Here is a 17958-nt window from a genome sequence, read left to right on the forward strand (position 1 = left end):
ATTATTGCAGTTCTAATATTTGTTGTAAACTTCACATTTTACATTGAAAAATCTATTATTCATTTAATTTTTTAATATTTGAATTTATAACTTAAGTTTTGTTTCAAAAGCTTCAGACATTTAGCTAATACACAAATTGCACCTGCAACGACGTTTATTTTCTTTCAGTTGTTCGTTCTCCCATCTTTGTTTTGCTCAACATTTTTGCGCAACAAGTAAGAGAAACGTTCATATTTAATATAGTGGCTTTAAAGGGCATTGAATTTGAATAAATTTATTATATTTATGATCTGTAATAATTAAGGGAAAATAAATTAAATATCGGCTAAAAATACAACATTTATTTAGCTTTCTATTTCGAATTAGGCATTCCAATAACTATCATTTCGTTACAGAAATAACGCAAATGCAGTATTAAAATAAGGGATACCCTTAGTATTGCATGAGAGTATTTAGCATGTCCAATAACTCTTTATTTTCACAGGTTAATCTAATGAAAAGTTGAGAAATAAGTTAAAAACTAGTAAAATTTCATCTTAACTTCACACCAAGAGATATATTGGTAGCGACTAGTCATAGTTTTGAAATTGAAGATAAGCTTGTGTTATCTATGAATGATAAAATCTTATATAAGGATAATTTGGAAGACCGAGGAGATGTTTTTATTTCAAAGAAAGAATAGTGTTTAGTTCGTGAAATTAGCATTTATAATTTTATTAACAATATGTATGATAAAGATTTTATTTATTTTTTGTGTCTATTATTTTATTTTTGTTAAAGATGTATTGAAATGTTTAAAGAAATATTATAAATATACCTATTGCCTCTTATGTATATTTTAGTATTTCTGAAAGTTCATGAAAATTCAAGTTTTGAAAAACGTGCGATTTTATAGAGCCCTAATAGCCCTAAAATAAACCCTTGAAAGCCAGTGAAAGAAAAATGCGTCTACCGATTTTTTATGATATCTACCGAAAAATGTCGAGCTTATCTGACCTGGCAACGCTGTATTACTGTCATCAGTGTCAGTGACTGGAGCTGTAAGTTTTTTCCTCTTGCTTTTGGAGATTGTAAAATAAGCACTTTACGGCCCACATTAGAAAGGTAATGTAATTTGTTAAGCTCGAAATTATTCTGTTAATTATTACACGTTTTTTATTAATATAGAAAATGTTTTATTCAAACTGTACAACATATTGTCAATAGGCCACATGTTTGGACCTATTTGGGTCCTTTGAGACAATGTTTCTATTTTCAAGCCGGTTTTAGTTAATAGAACTTAATTTTCCATTCCAGTGGCCCCATAATCTGCCAAACAATACGGTGTGTAACAGCCAATTCAATTACTGCATATTTTCATGTATACAGGATGATTTACGTAGACCGTGCATTAGAAGTTTTCCATCTTGCAGTTGCTTTAGAAGTAGTGGAGAAACCATGTGAAATATATTTAGCCCTCTAGGTATATAGAATTTGCAAAATCCATAACCTAACTTTCTTATTTTAAATGCAAGCCCCCAATTTTTTTAGTATGGTTGGATTGGCCTTCCAATTGCAAGTTTGGGTAATCCCAGTTTTCAAAACTTATCCCTTAAGTATAGTTTTTGATATGTGCCAATTGTTTAAGAAAAAAATGTAATTTCAGATGTTTAGAGAAGAATTTATTGGCGAGTTCAATTACCGATGTGGGCGCTGCAAAACGTCAAATTACTCGAGTGACAGCTGAGACTTGTCAGATCTGTTTTTTCGGAGTTGATGACATTTTTAACATGAAACAATAGTTACACACTGTTCGATCTGTTTCTATTTCTATAAAAGCTTGCAAAAGTTGATTAGAACGAAACAAATCACAATCAGATGTAAACACCAATGTCAACAGAACAATGTGTCAAATTACTAGTTAACGTGTAGTTATAATTTTAGCCACCAGGGTGCGTTTGGACTTTTGAACGCGCAAATTCGACATTGGTGTTAACATCTGATTGTGATTTGTTCTAATCAACTTTTGCAAGCTTTTCATTTTTGTTTTTTTTTTCATTCAATTCATTCATTCATTCACATTAATTTTTGTTACAATTGCAATCCTCATTTTTTGCTTGTGTACCAACTCCTACAGATAGACTCAGAAGTCTCAACTGTCACTCGGCAACGAGTAATTTGACGTTTCGCATCGTCCTTATCGGTAGTGGAACTTGCGAATATCTGAAGAACGGTTCTTTATTCAAAATCCAAATTCGGTAGGTAGTTAGCTGAAAGCCCAAGCTAACTCCCCAGATGACACTAGTTTGGTATTAAAATCACAAAGCATTGTTTCACATTTTAATGTTAATAATCTTTTACAAGTTTTATCACCTTACGTATCTGAAATTGTTCTTTCTCTACTACCCTTTAAAGTTTATCGTTATATTTACGAAACTCTTTTATATCACAAAAATCTTGTACAGTAATTTTTTTAGTCAATTTTTTATCCCAAACCGCATGAAGGTGCCCCCTACATTCAGCTCTGTTTGAGTTAATGTTGCAACACCTTATTTTTTTTGCTGTAACTTCGACTTATTTTTATTTTTTAGTTTAGTGAGATAGTTTCTAGTGGGTTATACACACACGACTCACTTGCCTAATGGCTTTTCATTCTCTAGTCAAAATTACAAATTTTATTTCAGAAGATAATAGTAAGGAAGGAAATTGATGTAATTGAGGACATTCGTTGCAACAAACTAAAAACTATAAAGGTTTTATTAAGTCATTTTGGTTTTGTTATTGATGAAAAATAGAAACTGAAGTCAATACGCCATTGGCGCAAGTATACCTTTTTGGAATGTTGATAATTCGGGGAAAACAGGGTGTTCAACATGCAACATTTAATTCGTATTTTTTCCGGTTATTCTGAAAATGCTTGGGATAGGAACTTAACATTTTACGACTTTAGATGGCAAAGAAGATCCGTTCTGCAATATAGAAGTTCCTCATATAGGAACCGTTCGCTACTTGCCACGAATTTTGCCGATATTTGGATTAATAATTTTTCACCTTGTTCGTGTAACATCAAATTTAGCTCCAAGCCCGAAAAGTAAATATATCTACATAATATACGTATTCTTGTTTCATTTAATTGGTATTTTGATAATTATTAAATACTTATTGCCTAGAGAGTCGGGAATCACTTCATCTTCTAGACGTATTTTTGAAATTAGGCTCAGACTTCAAAATCAACCAATTTCTTGGAAGAACAAAACTCTGGAGAATTTCTCTACTTTTACGCTTAATATTCACCTTCCGTTCGAAAAATACTTACCAGTTAAAAATACAGATGCATGATTAATTGTACATTGCAAAAAGTGATTTGTAGGTAGTTACATGCAGATATAAATATGCATTAATAAGTAAACTTATTTACCCTACGCCATTGCTCTCCAATTTTTTATGTTCTCGAACAGTTTTCATGTTGGGCGTACGTTCTTTACTTTGGTGACTTGAAACAGTTCAGTTTTTCCACTCACTAACACTTTATTTCGTTTCACAAACTCTATTAGTTCTTATTTGCGCTTTTTAAGGTTGCTCTATTCAACTCTTTAGTAGTATGTATTTGTTACTGGCAATGTAATCTGCAAAATGTCTAGGCATTCTGCTAACGGACCAACTCGCCAGGTACTTTGTACAATCGCTACTTCTTTGGGCAATCTGCAAATTTACTACGGTATTTTCTAGTTAATCTAAGTGTTAGGTATGTTTAATCTTCACATTTACTCTTTAGTTTTTTTTAAAGCAAAGTTACTGTTTTGTGCTGCAGATTGTACCACTTTGTAAAAATTACCGCGTTAGCAAGGAGGCGCCTTTTGATTAGTAATTCGTTTATATTCTTTTTGGAAATAATTTGGTAATAAGGTTTATAATCCAGTGCAAAAATTATGCAAATAATTACTTGGCTGTTCCATACTGTATACATACTAATCTACGTACTAACTTACTTTACAACGAATTATTCGAGATCATATAACTAATCGAAACAATTTGACATTTAGCCTGTGAAATAAGCAATCATGAGTCGGTTCTTTGCTGGATCAGATTCCGGCTCGGACAGCTCCTCTGAGGAGGAAGTTCAGCGTCCTGCCGGACCAACTATATTTACTGTGAGTCAGTTGATATCTTCCCTTCCGGTGCAAATTTTACACTACTTTTTTTTCAGTTTTCTGATGATGAGGAGGAAGTCAAAAGGGTAGTTCGTTCTGCGAAGGAGAAGCGCTATGAAGAACTCACCAATCTTATCAAGCAGATTAGAAACTTTAAAAAAATCAAGGATATGTCAAGTATGCTAAACAGCTTTGAAGATCTACAAAAAGCTTATGTAAAAGCCACCCCAGTCATAGTAAAGGAAGAAAATGGGCAAACTCCGAGGTTTTATGTCAGATGTCTTGTTGAAATGGAAGACTTTATCATTGAAACTTGGGAAGATCGGGAGTTTAGAAAGAACATGAGCAAAAATAATAGGTTAGAAAGAAATTTTTTTTTATTTTAGTTTATTTTTTGCTGATCAAACAACTACATTTACAGTAAATCATTGGCTTCGATGCGCCAAAAACTAAGGAAATATCTTAAGGATTTCGAAGCTGATATCGCAAAGTTCAGGGAGACCCCTGATCAACCCGATGACGATGAAGAAGAAGAGAAAGGTAAGTGAATTTTGACTTGAGGCAAAAATAATTTGAGCTACAGGAAAAACTACACATATTAATTATGTTTTAGTTGAAGTGAAAGAAGAGTCCGACGACGAGCAACCGGCTAAGAGCCAAGTCGTTCAAACGCCGGCTGCTGCTTTGCCAGTTAGAGACTCAGATTCGGATTCTGATGACTGGCCATCTGATAGTGACAGTAGCTCAGATTCTTCAGATGACGATGGAAAATACACAAACATGAGAGATAAGTAAGTTCCTCAGTATTCCATATCGTTTTACGATCTTTAAAGTAACGGTTTGACTCGAGTATTTAAGTTGATTTCTCGCTTTGAGCTTCTAAAGATGGTATATTTTTCCAGGTTCAAGAAGAATAAGGAAGAAGACAAAGAAAAAGAGAAAAGGAAAGAAGCAAAACGCAAAGAAAGAAAGGAGAAGGACATCAGAAACCTTAAAAAGCAAGCTGAAGAAGAGGAGGCCGATGGAGAGGGATGGGAGAAAGTTAAATATGGAATCGCCATTCCCAGTGTAAGTATTTACAATTAATAATTTACTAGGCTTATTGTTAACTTAATATTGCTCTTTTAGGAGAAGCCTAAAATGTTTGCAAAAGATGCTGAAATTGATTTGAACTTGGTTATCAAAAAGCTAAGTGAAATAATGGCTGCCCGAGGCAAAAAGCGAACGGATCGCCGAGAGCAGATCGAATTACTTCATGAACTGCAGACAATATCTGACCAGCACAAGTTAGGTCCTGCTATTTTTGTGAAAATTAAATTGGCTATTATCTCAGCCATTTTTGATTATAATCCTAAAGTGTCTGACGCCATGAAGGTAAGCTATCTGACTATAAGCTAGTTTGTCCACATTAGCATTTCCATGTTTTCTCGTAGACTGAGCACTGGACTAAATTGCTTGAAAGGATGAATGAAATGCTTGACCTTTTACTAAGTAACCCTGGTTTAATGGTGGCTGATTCTGTTACTGAAGAAAGTGAGAGTTTGGAAGAACCTCCCTTCAAGATCAGAGGTTGCGTTCTTACTTCCGTTGAACGTCTCGATGACGAGTTTACTAAATTGCTAAAAGAATGTGACCCTCATTCGAACGAGTACGTTGAAAGACTAAAGGATGAGTCTAAAGTGTCTACTATTATCGATAAGACCATGAAATACCTGGAACGAACCAATGTGCCTTCCGAGTTATGCAGAATTTATTTGCGTAAAATAGAACATGTCTACTACAAGTTTGATCCCAGAGTCTTGCAGCAAAAAAGCGGAGAATTACCCGAGGATCACATACACTCTGTTCAAGAAACGGATAAACTTTGCAAGTTTATTTATGCGAAGGATAATACGGACCGTTTGAGGACAAGAGCGATTTTATCGCATATTTATCATCATGCTTTGCACGATAATTGGTTTCAAGCTAGAGATCTAGTGCTAATGTCTCATTTGCAAGAAACTATTCAACATTCTGATCCAAGCACGCAAATTTTGTATAACCGAATGATGGCTCATCTCGGACTCTGTGCCTTTAGACATGCTAATATTAAGGATGCCCACAACTGTTTGGTAGACCTCATGATGACTGGAAAGCCGAAGGAATTGCTTGCTCAAGGTAAAAACCTCATCAATTTAATTAAATTTACGAGTTTAACGCAATTTGGCTGTATTTTTTGAGACAATTGATCGTGCAAGGTGACCATTTTATTCCAGAATATCACGTTCAAAGTAAATATTATCTGTAAGGTGTTTAAGAAGAGCACAGCGGAACTTTATTAAAAAAAGAACCTTTGCACTAAGCTGTATAGGGTGTCCCATTAGTATGAAATAACGTCTAAAGCGTTAGAGATAGGAAAACATTTAAAAACGTGGTTTCTTAAATTCGCTACCTGCCATTACGAAAATTTTCAAGTTTTGGTCCAAGAGGAATAATTTCATCAATGCAAGACCAAAAAGTTGATTTTTTGACATCACCCTGTAAATGAAAAGAATAAGGGAACAATTCAAAAATTGTTTTGTGACATTGGAAATTGGTCTACCTTTATGCCTTTGGTGTTGAAATACAAAAATAATCTTTTGCTCAATTGGAAGCATGCCAAACTTAAAAAAAATAGACATTTTGGATTTCATTTGCCACCATGTGGAAGTTTTATCTACAGCACCATTTTTTTGCGAAACCACGAACTGATAGAAAAAGACTTGGACTAGACAACACCTCAAACCGAAATCGAATCGATCGCAACAGTCAGTATTTATGCAGTTCCAAAGTTAAGGCAAATTTGGCCGTATAACATTTATTTTATTGAGCAGTTACACATGCAAAAGTCTGCTATTTATCGAATAACCCAGTTAAAATTGTTCAAAAATAGTTACCTCGTACTTGCGCTCAAAATACTTTTTTTACAGCAGTCCATTTCGAATCAATGTGTAATAAATAATATTTCCGTTAAAAATTGTAGGTCTTTTACCACAACGGCAGCATGAACGTTCCAAGGAACAAGAAAAAATTGAAAAGCAACGGCAAATGCCCTTTCATATGCATATAAACTTGGAATTGTTGGAATGTGTATATCTCGTTTCTGCCATGCTGATCGAGATTCCGTATATGGCAGCGCATGAATTCGATGCTCGTCGCCGCATGATTTCTAAAACGTTCTACCAACAATTGAGATCTTCCGAAAGGCAGAGTTTGGTCGGTCCCCCAGAGAGCATGAGAGAACATGTGGTGGCAGCTGCCAAAGCTATGCGGAACGGAAATTGGTCTGCTTGCAACAATTATATCATTAATGAAAAGATGAATGCCAAAGTATGGGATCTTTTCTATCAAGCCGATTCTGTAAGGTAAGAAATTGGTTGTAATTGGACATATGAGCTTTTACCCAGTTACTTTTAATAATTAAATTGTTTTTAATTTTGTTTTAAATTAATGTTTTTTTTAGATCGATGCTCACAAAGCTCATTAAAGAAGAATCGCTGAGAACATATCTGTTCACGTATTCACACGTGTACGACTCAATTTCAATGTCAACGTTGGCAGCAATGTTTGAGCTGGACAAACCTGTGGTTCACTCAATCATCTCCAAGATGATTATTAATGAAGAACTTATGGTGAGTTCATATAATAATATTTATTTAACGTAATTTGATTATTTCTTGTTGTATTTTAGGCTTCGTTAGATGATCCCACGCAGACTGTAGTGATGCATCGCAGCGAACCATCGCGACTACAGTCTCTAGCTTTACAGCTGGCTGATAAAGTGAATAACTTTGTGGATTCAAACGAAAGAATTCTGGAAACCAAGCAAGGAAACTTTTTCTTGCGTGGAGCGAATCAGGTATGAATCGAAGTTTGCACATTTCAATCATCGCCTTTGTAATACTGGGACAAATGTTCAAACATTGTGTTTTTTAAGGGCAATTTCCGAGGCGACAGGCAAAACTATAGAGGTGGCAACAACCAGAATTGGGATAGGCAACGTCGCGATCACAGAAAAGACAACTATTAGAGAACTAGAAGTAGAAGTTTTCTATTTTATTGACTTATATTATATTGACTTCTTGGTGTCGTGGTAACATGATAAGTCAATATCAATAAACGCATTTTCAGGATTTCATACAAACGACTTTTATTTCGGAATAGAATTAGTCGATACATAAAGGTTTTAATTTATATGATACAGGATGGTTTAGAAGATTTGGCCTATAGGTCTTTATCAACCAAAATGTTCAAATAGTTCAATGGCGATTTGAATTATATTATACGTATTTCAAATAAGATGCGACAAAATAGCCATATGAAAACATCAAATTGACAATATTTCGAAAACTAAACACTTGGAATGGACAACAATAACAATTCCTTCTGAGCCGAAAACAAATATCTCGAATTATCGGACGCAATAGACTTTTCATATTAAATGGGGATCAGCCTTTCATTCAAATGAAACTGTGAGTGTTTGACTTGACATTCACATGAGCTCTCGGAAAAATTTTCTGCAAAATTCTTATTTGAATGGATGCAGCTTGATATCGTGCAAAAGTGTCCTATCTAGTTGACCTACGCCTACCACAAAGTTGCCAAATCATATGCAATCGGATCGACTCCGTGAATAGAGAGACTCATCCCTGCTTGCTTGCATGTCATATGCCAACTCATGCGTCAAAGCGAATAGGTTATGTCAATTTTTGTTTTGCTGGAAAAGAACTTGAGGCTCGACATCAACAATGTATAAACGACTGGAATAATTGTCTATAGCCCATATTGTAGCCCTTTATTACTGAACGGAATTTTTTTTTCACTCGTCCAAATGAAAATGAAATTGGTGGATCAAGTGGTCCGCTCTTTTCGCGTGGCTAAAGTGTTTCGAGAAAACACAGATAAAATAAATAGCATAGACTTCTCCACCAGCGGAGATACATTGATATCTTGTAGTGAAGATGATCAGATAGTAATTTACGACTGCGAGAAGGGTACTCAAGTACGAACGGTCAACAGTAAGAAATATGGGGTTGATCTGATACACTTCACACATGCCAAAAATACCGCGATTCATAGTTCGACAAAAGTTGACGATACCATTCGATATTTATCGTTACATGATAATAAATATATCAGGCAAGTATCCATTTATATTAATACGAAAAATGCTAGTCTTTAACCTGTAAACCCAGCACGCATTAAATATCTGGTGGTAAAGAAAATGCACTTTTTGTGATCTATTTTACACGACTATTTATGGCAAGCAAACTGTCTTATAAGTATTTCTTTGAGTAGCTAAATGTACGCAATGCTGCATATAATGCACCTAACTCTACAACTTCTCACTTTGTTTGTAATACATATATTGCAATAAGTTTAAATAATGTGTCTGCTATGTGGGAAGGATTGTCTTAAATGATGCGATCATTTGGCTTTGATAGTAGTAGTAGTAGTAAACATCTTTATTTCTAAAAAAGGCTATCGACCTATCGGTCTTTCTGCCCTTGTTTAATACATGCAGTCTTAATCTAGATAAAAAACCAATATGAAAATTCTCCTATTCTAGGTTAACAATAGTAGTAGTAAACATCTTTATTTCTAAAAAAGGCTATCGACCTATCGGTATTTCTGCCCTTGTTTAATACATGCAGTCCCAATCTAAATAAAAAACAAATATGAAAATTCTCCCATTCTAGGTTAACAATGTTATTAAATAAATAAGATTTCAGTAGCAAGAAGAAATTATTTTATTGTCCACTAGTCCGTTGCGTTTGTAAGTGTTCGAGTAGCGTTAATGTAGGGAAACGGAAGCGGGATTGTCTGGTTGGTCTTGTAAGACAAAGGGGATTCAGTATGGTCCAGTTGTAGGGGTTGTTTGTCCATTTTGTCTGTAGCTGTATGAGTCTTTCCGAGATCTTTGTCATGTTTGTGCGTTCGTATAGTAGTTGGGTGGGGGGGTGGCTTTGATATTTTTCAGATATTGCTTACTTAACAAGTAATTGATTTTTTTTTTGGATTGCAGGTACTTTCCTGGACATACTAAAAAGGTTGTCTCGTTATGTTTGTCGCCTGTTGAAGATACCTTTCTGTCTGGGTCTATGGACAAAACACTCAGATTATGGGATTTGCGATCGCCCAATTGTCAAGGTTTAATGCATTTATCAGGTAGACCTGTAGCAGCTTATGACCCCGAAGGACTTATATTCGCTGCTGGAGTCAACTCGGAATGCATAAAATTATACGACCTTCGATCATTTGATAAGGTATGTTAATCAGGGTGCACCATGACTGAAGATGACTACTTACTATACGTAATCTTCAGACCAAATAGAGTAAAACATTCTAATAAAGTTTTGCCCTAAAGTGAATCCGTTTTCTAATGGCTAGAAGAAGACAAGGTTAAATTAGAATTACAATATCAGTTTAAAATCGACATAGAACGTGCTCAAAATTGCCATTCGTCGCAAGGTACAAGAGAGGCCATAAGGAGAGACTTAGTTACTCTTCGTAATATAATGGGAATATTTCGGATCAGATCGGCTGCCTCAAAAATGCGTCTTCATCAGCAGCTTCTGATAATGTTTTGTAAACCACGTTTTTTTCCATATGACCCCACAAATAATAATCTAAGCTCGAGAATTCAAGAAATCTTGGGGATCAGGGTTTCAATTCTCGAGTTCAACGGAACGGGAACGATTCCATCGCTGATGTGATTGCTCCCGTCCTTAGCTTTTTCTGATGCTTCCACACTGTATGGCATCACTCGATTACTTTCGAGAATTCGTAAACAGAAACTCTCCCACTTTTCTCATGAGAACGCCGTTCCCCCATATACTTTTATTTATAGTATAAAAAACGTATAAAAGTATATGCGTTCCCCGGTTTTGAGAATTTGAACCCTGTGAAACTTCTGAGCCCAGAGTTTGCACCTGACGCATTGCAACCACCCTACAATTGAGGGTATTTAAGGTCCATTGCACACGATGCATTATGCACATGTTTCTTCTTCTTCATCAGAGGGCAATTTGAGCAAAAAAATTTCATTAAACGGGTCAACCCGTTGGTTAGCGTGTTTGTTTATTTCCGTTTGTTTCAAATCTATCGCGGGAAGATATTTGTCCTGGATATGGTTTAAACTGTTCGTTCCTGAACTGTTCGTGGGCAATGCACTTGGTAGAGTTAAATTTCATTTTCGATTTGTTTCCTTCGACTTCTTTATTTCCACTTGTTATTTTTGTTTTAATGTTGTTCCACTAAACAGTTCATCATGAAATGTATTCAGACGTCATATGAAGAAATTACTGCCGTTGAAGCTAAGAGTAAATTTCCTGTTTGTTTGTTAACGGCCAAAGTAACTAATATACGATTTTATTTATGAAACACTGTTATTAAGCACAATTTAGTCAAATTATCAGTTTCTGAACATTATGTCATCATTTGTTTCATATAAATTTATTGTTGCGTCTCATTTATTTTCAGGGTCCTTTCGTAACTTTTAAATTAGCACAGGAAAAGGAATGTGATTGGACGGGTTTGAAGTTCTCCCGGGATGGTAAAACAATTTTAATAAGTACTAATGGTTCAATTATAAGACTTATTGATGCTTTCCACGGAACACCCTTGCAAACATTTACAGGCCACCTGAATAACAAAGGTTACTGCAACCTTGATTAAAGTAATAAATGCATTAATTAATGATTTTTTCAGGCATTCCTATTGAAGCATCGTTTAGTCCTGATTCACAGTTTATCTTTAGCGGTTCAACCGATGGACGCGTTCACGTCTGGAACGCTGATACTGGATATAAAGTCTGTGTGCTTAACGCTGATCATCCTGGTCCAGTGCAATGCGTTCAGTTCAATCCTAAATACATGATGTTAGCGTCTGCATGCACAAATATGGCTTTTTGGATACCTTCCGCTGACGATGCCTAACTAGCGTTTATATTATTTATTAATAGGGTTTTTATAAGTTACGTTAAATGTACTGAACCTTTTCAAATTGAAATACAAAATTTTCCGATACAAAAATGTTTACCATCAATTTATTTCTCTAAACATAACTGAAAACACGCACAGAATTTTCTTTTTTTACCAAATACTAAACTTAACTCACTAACTCTCACAGTTTTCTTTCATTGCTAATTTCAGATAACTGAAGCTTGCAATGATTTACTGTTATACTAAAACCATTTTTTTCAGGTGGCTCGATGCGGCTTCTTCGCCCATTTGGAGTCCATTTGTTCAGGTAGTCTTTCGTTGTCCATTCTCTGCACATGTCTGTACCATAGCAGTTGTTTTGTTCTTATCTTGTCCGCAATCGTGCGTTCACCTACTGTCATAATTTCTCTTATTCGCTGATTTGTAACTCTTTATCTCCTTGATCTTCCTGCTGCTCTTCTCCAATAGTCCATCTCTGGGGCGGACAGCATTTTGGCCAGACTACGATGATGTTGTACAGGGTGTCCCGTAAGCACGTGATCAAAAGGGTACTGCGATATTATTTGGATCAAAAGAATATCTGACCTTACTTTTGTTAACAATGTCTGGCATCTCTGCTATTAATGATCAAAGTTCTTAAAAAATTTAACTTTTTTCAAATATCTTTATTTTTATAAACTTTTTTAGAGTCAGCTCTTTTTTCACCTCTCATGATTTTATATTTTCATCGCTTATCTGTTTGAAAATTCTCGTAGACTGCATGCACTCCGGAGAAAATTTCTTTATAGTTATAGAATTGTATTGTTTACCGATTTTTTTAAAAGCATTTTTCGTATTTTTTGTCAGCCAGTTTTGCCACTCTCTGTGTCGTTTTTTGTTCTTTGCTTACGCCACCGAAGAAAAAGATTTTATTTTCTGAGCTTTGGCTCTATCTTTTTATTTCTGTAACAGATCGTTTACTTTCTTGTTTTCGTCTTCTACCTTCCATATTGTGATATTCATTTACCGTTTTTTTGATAACTGACTAACGGGTTTTTTTGAGGAGGTACCTGGAGATTCGTCAGCAAATTGGGCGAAGTTTGATCACTGTTTTCCTTTGTCTTAAAGTGTCCGGGAAAGTGTTTGATGGTGAAGGTTAATAGGTAGCTTTTTCTTCGGTTTTTTGCATTTATACAAAGGGCTTTACAGATACTAACTTTTGCCTTAGTTCCTATATTCGCTAAGATTTTTAAGGAATATTCACTTTTAAATTACTGATATTCGATAACACAAGTAAGTTTTATCTCAAACTAGGCTTTTTCTCGATTTTAAATATAGAAACGTTTTTTGCTAAATTACTATCGAAACAGGGATGTTTATTAGACAAATAATCAAACAGGTTTTCGCAATTTTTATAATACATAAATTAATTTTATATAAATAAAAAATTAGAAAATTACTTAATATCCGGTAAACTACGATTCATACTATCAAATCCTAAGTCTACGTGATTTAATCTTGCTTATTATTTTATGCAAATTATTCCCGAAGATAATGAAGTTTGATTTGATGTTGTTTTGACTGGTGAAAACTGGAAAATCATCAATTCGAATGTTACCACAGTAGCAGCGGCCTAAAATATAAAACAAAGTTAATGAAAATCGTTGCCTCACTGTTCAGACTGATGAACAAAACTTAAGTTTGATGAGAAAAATTAGAACGAATTGATAAGTTGGTTTGTTTTTTGCGACTGTCGCTTAACAGACTTAATGCATAATAACAAGCGCACTTTCCCTCATCAAATAATATGAGAATTTTACCAATCTTTAAGAAACGATTTGTTAATAGGGGAAATTTTAGTTAGAAATTTTTAATAGAAAAAATACCTACATACAGTTGATTAATCGCGCTACTCGTTTTTATTCTTGATAGAAAAAAGTATTCATGTGAAATTTGTAAATGTGTTTTCTAACTAACGAGATAACTGGATTAAAATTAAAAACCGAAAAACCGTTCAAAGTGCAACGCTATTTCCGACATATTTTAAAACGACCCATAAATACGTTATAGGAACACAATTGGACGAAGACACTGAGTTTTACTATATGGAGTTAATTTAAAGTTAATAAGTCGCATCGTCTTCATTTTCGATCGTAACCACTTGCATGTGTACATATACAGTACATACGTTTAACAAGAATACAATTGACAACTTACCTGAAGTAAAAAATTTTTTGTTATAAGGAAAAATCCATGTCCAGTAATACCATTGGGTAAATAGTTGATTTGAGTAATTAATCGGCTTACCTAAAACAGTAATTATCTATTTTTTTTAAATACCTACCTACAATAAATAATGACACAATTGAGGAAAAGTCGCGTTTAATAGTGTTCTACTTTTATGTGTCGACGACTGTACATCAGAAGTAAAAACAGGGAATTTAGTGTCTAAACCGCTCAGAAATCCGTTTTAACATATCTATCTCATTCCAAACTGTTTCTATACCGGCAGAAAACGTGTGTAAAAAATATCATCTCTCTTATTAATATTACATGAAGTTCTTTTCATTGTTTGTAAGTTCATATTAACGCTGGGATTAGACAGATTTATGGTGAAAGAAATTGTTCGGGAAAAATGCACAAAGTGTGTCAAAACTTCATTCATATTTAAGCATAATTTGCGAGATTTGCAGGACAGAAATTCAAAGTAGCATTAACTGTTCACTAATTCGTTTAGAGGCTTCTGAGTTTCGTTCTTTCAGTACACGCGCAGGATGTTTCAAAAATTCAGAATGCTTTAAAATATTCTCATGCTGATTTGAGTATTTTACGAATTGTATTTTTTTCATTGAATTTGAAAACTGTAAAAGAGTCTGTTGCATACAAGAGAATACTAAACATAAAAAATCCAAATGAGTTATTTTTGCTGATGTGCTCTATTATGAGTAAACCCATGGCAATTTCATTAGAAAATATAGTTTTTTGTCTTAAATAATTACGTTTTCGTCAAAAAAGCGGACACCAGAGTTAGACGGTATAAAAGAAAATCTGCATTAATTTTAAGAACTATAATGAAAAAAACTGAAGAAAACCTTGCTAGGGCATTCGAAGATATCCGACAGGGCAGAAAAAATTTAAGACAGGCTGCTGAAAATGATAACATTCAAAAATCCACCTTACACGATAAGAAAAAAGGAATAAAAACTGAGAAACATGGCGGACAGTGCTTAATTTCACAAGAAGAAAAGGCACTTAATATGAACCCGCCTCTTACAAGGTGACAAAACCATTTTTAACGCTTAATAAAGGATCGTCCGCCTTTCCCCCACACATAGTGGCTTAACTTGAAACACTTACAAATTAGCGAATTTGCCAAAGGAGACACGGAAGACTAAACTATTTTAATGGAAATTCCACATGGTGTTCAAAATCATGTAAATACTAGACTTCTGAGAACATAAAACTATTTTTCATAAATATTTGAATTCAAACTTGCTGTAAATGTTTATCGAAATCGGGTGTAGAATTGAAAACAAACATATCCATAGTTAACTGTTTTCATACTCAGAGCGATTTCACAGATATTCGTCAAAAACTGTGTATTTTGAGATTTTAATAAAACCTAATAAACACTTTTGCATTGTCATTATCACAACGATTTGCACTAATCTGCTATATTTACTCCTAAACCTATACTGAGTTATTTCTGTGTTAAGTCATTAAGTGCGTATTAAGCACGCAATATTTAATAAATAATTATATATCAATCTTACTGAGAACGGATTGCATCCTAGAGTTAAAAATAGTATTATGCAAATATTTATTATAGCTTATTTTCTATTATTTCCATTTTAAACGTGAGCTATTTGTATATTTTGGGAATTAAATTTTAAAAGCAATACTTACATCTATAGTGTAGTTTTCTGTGGGCAATGAGTACAGATATTTCAGTGGCTTGCGGGCAGCTTCATTTAGAGTCGCTGAATATAGAGATACTGCAACCACCCGAAACACAATATATCCAAAGGAATAGAAAAAGTAGATACTGTCTATAACGGCTTCTCTTTCTCTGAAACATCAATAATATTTCAAAAATTATTTTTGCTCATTACAAAATCACATGCCAAGATGTACAAACATGTAATTACAATAAAATTTAAGCACCTATTTTTGTGATAGTTTTAAACGAAACTATCAATAGTTTAATGACTAGTTAACGTAATGGTTGCAAAAGTCCCATTGGCATATTGCTGAACCTGCATATTGCTGAACCTGAATATGTTCGTAAACGAAAAAACACTTTTATTAAATTAATTGAAAATCCTCTGTACATGAGTATCTGAAGTTTACTCGACTTGCTAAGCTTTGAAGGAAAAAATTATTTTCATCGGAATTCACTGTGTTTCCCACAGAAAAAAATTCCTCACATATATCTCGATTTTTTTTACAATGCAATATACAAAATTGTATATCCTGGAGCAATTTTTTCGGCCATCGTTGTACTTAGTAATTTAAAATTTAAATACTGACTTTTATTTAATATATTTAATAATTTAATACGTCCTTGATAATAAAGGAAATGCTTTTAGTATGTTTCGATGTTTTCCAATACTTACTTAATGCTATTATAAAGTTGAATGCATAGGAAGAATATATTATTCAAAAAGGAAATTAGCACCAACCCAGCGATTTGAATATCCACGACTTTCGTTAAGTTAGAGACCCTGTAGTAATCTTCACGAATCTCCTTCCAAAATTTATGTGGCGGATTCTAAAACAAATATTTCAATGCCCATTTGTTTTAATACTCACAGACTTACTTTGCTCTGTTTGATCCGGTTTGATATTTGATTAAATTTCTCTCTCAGTGAAATGCTGATCATAATGATAAATAGATCGGTGAAATTCCATGTGAAAGTACTTATAAAGTTGGTTAACTAAAAACAATCAGACCACATGCTTTTAAAATAAAGCATTCTTTTATTGAAAACACGTTTCCAATACTTACTTCTACTAGTGCTCCGGCCCAATGCGAATAAGTTATCAGAGTAAACCATTGCGGAAAGGCACATCCAAAATATATTTCGACTGGATATTTATTATAATGTTCACAGTGAAAACTGTGATTAAGATTTGTGAGAATAAATAAAATATGTTCCGCTGCAAAAATAGTAAATTTATTTCAATTAGTTGCAGGAGTTTGGTTGATCGTGAATTTAAGGGAGAGCGTTGTATCTATTTTTTTTTCACGCTGTTTAGACATTAAGTAAATTTGCATCATTATTTTGTCTATTCAGAAAAAAAATTGTATTCTAAAAAAATTAAACAAATTTTAACGCTGTTCAGCGACTGACACTTTTAGTTGAAAATTCTTCCATGGTAGGCCAGAATCAGTATAGGAAAATATTGAGGTGCGCCAGCTTGAAAAGGTGTGCTATTTGCATAAGCTACAAAAAAGTGAAAAAAATCGAAAATCGCGTTTTTTGCCGGAAACAATCGCATATAGCTCGGTAAGTATGCATTTAAGAGAAAATATGTATAGGTACTTATAAATCTGTTCGACATGAAATTGCTACAAGATAGAGTTGGTCCGATATCCGCAGATTTGAAATGTTCGCTCTAAAATGCTCGAAAGCTCAAAAAATGTGGTAAAATATAAGACAATTTTAAATTATTTATTTAACAGTGAAAAAATAACCCAATCAGGCCATACATTTGTAGAATAGTACTTGATTGCAATACAAAACGAGAACCGCAAGGCCCATTAAGATCCGACGTACAGTTTTGCATAATGCAATTGTTAAATAATCTATCTGGAATAAAAATCTTTTTTAAATTTTGTGCCAAGTTCAAAGTCATAAATATATTTTTCCCACGCTTTACACCTT

At 34.0% G+C, this 17958-nt stretch overlaps 3 protein-coding genes across 3 annotated transcripts in view; 2 read left to right on the forward strand and 1 right to left on the reverse strand.

Annotated features, from left to right (window-relative positions):
* Nucleotides 1-998: 998 nt before the first annotated feature.
* On the forward strand, nt 999-8286 carry LOC109535051 (eukaryotic translation initiation factor 3 subunit C). Its single transcript, XM_019900865.2, has 12 exons — nt 999-1104; nt 4023-4130; nt 4187-4488; nt 4552-4670; nt 4744-4921; nt 5033-5198; nt 5259-5504; nt 5564-6287; nt 7132-7513; nt 7612-7780; nt 7840-8007; nt 8086-8286. Exons 2-12 carry the CDS (start codon nt 4041-4043, stop codon nt 8176-8178), a joined length of 2637 nt encoding a protein of 878 aa, XP_019756424.1. The 5' UTR covers nt 999-1104; nt 4023-4040; the 3' UTR covers nt 8179-8286.
* Nucleotides 8287-8820: 534 nt separating this feature from the next.
* LOC109535058 (WD repeat-containing protein 82) lies at nt 8821-12183 on the forward strand. The gene is made up of 4 exons (XM_019900874.2): nt 8821-9287; nt 10174-10414; nt 11631-11805; nt 11859-12183. Exons 1-4 carry the CDS (start codon nt 8980-8982, stop codon nt 12083-12085), a joined length of 951 nt encoding a protein of 316 aa, XP_019756433.1. The 5' UTR covers nt 8821-8979; the 3' UTR covers nt 12086-12183.
* A 1297-nt stretch (nt 12184-13480) lies between these two features.
* The window catches only part of LOC109535046 (gustatory receptor for sugar taste 64e), a 6095-nt gene continuing 1617 nt past the window's right edge, over nt 13481-17958 (reverse strand). Inside the window, exons 3-8 of the mRNA XM_019900858.2 lie at nt 17079-17230; nt 16891-17007; nt 16687-16841; nt 15977-16139; nt 14288-14377; nt 13481-13703 (exon numbers count right to left, since the gene is read on the reverse strand). Coding sequence (XP_019756417.1) covers nt 13596-13703; nt 14288-14377; nt 15977-16139; nt 16687-16841; nt 16891-17007; nt 17079-17230 — 785 coding nt within the window. The 3' untranslated portion in view covers nt 13481-13595. The remainder of the gene's footprint in view (nt 13704-14287; nt 14378-15976; nt 16140-16686; nt 16842-16890; nt 17008-17078; nt 17231-17958) is intronic.

The sequence above is a fragment of the Dendroctonus ponderosae genome, unplaced genomic scaffold (genome assembly GCF_020466585.1).
Source record: "Dendroctonus ponderosae isolate FM_Combo_2020 unplaced genomic scaffold, Dpon_F_20191213v2 Dpon_F_20191213_3, whole genome shotgun sequence".
NCBI lineage: Eukaryota > Metazoa > Arthropoda > Insecta > Coleoptera > Curculionidae > Dendroctonus > Dendroctonus ponderosae.

Bases quoted from the DNA above. Each gene is read 5' to 3' on its own strand.
- LOC109535051 (XM_019900865.2), top strand. From the start codon at position 4,041: ATGAGTCGGTTCTTTGCTGGATCAGATTCCGGCTCGGACAGCTCCTCT. The intron at 4,131-4,186 runs GTGAGTCAGTTG...CTTTTTTTTCAG, and splicing joins CCGGACCAACTATATTTACT to TTTTCTGATGATGAGGAGGA. The intron at 4,489-4,551 runs GTTAGAAAGAAA...CTACATTTACAG, and splicing joins AACATGAGCAAAAATAATAG to TAAATCATTGGCTTCGATGC.
- LOC109535058 (XM_019900874.2), top strand. From the start codon at position 8,980: ATGAAAATGAAATTGGTGGATCAAGTGGTCCGCTCTTTTCGCGTGGCT. The intron at 10,415-11,630 runs GTATGTTAATCA...ATTTATTTTCAG, and splicing joins ACCTTCGATCATTTGATAAG to GGTCCTTTCGTAACTTTTAA. The intron at 11,806-11,858 runs GTTACTGCAACC...TGATTTTTTCAG, and splicing joins AGGCCACCTGAATAACAAAG to GCATTCCTATTGAAGCATCG.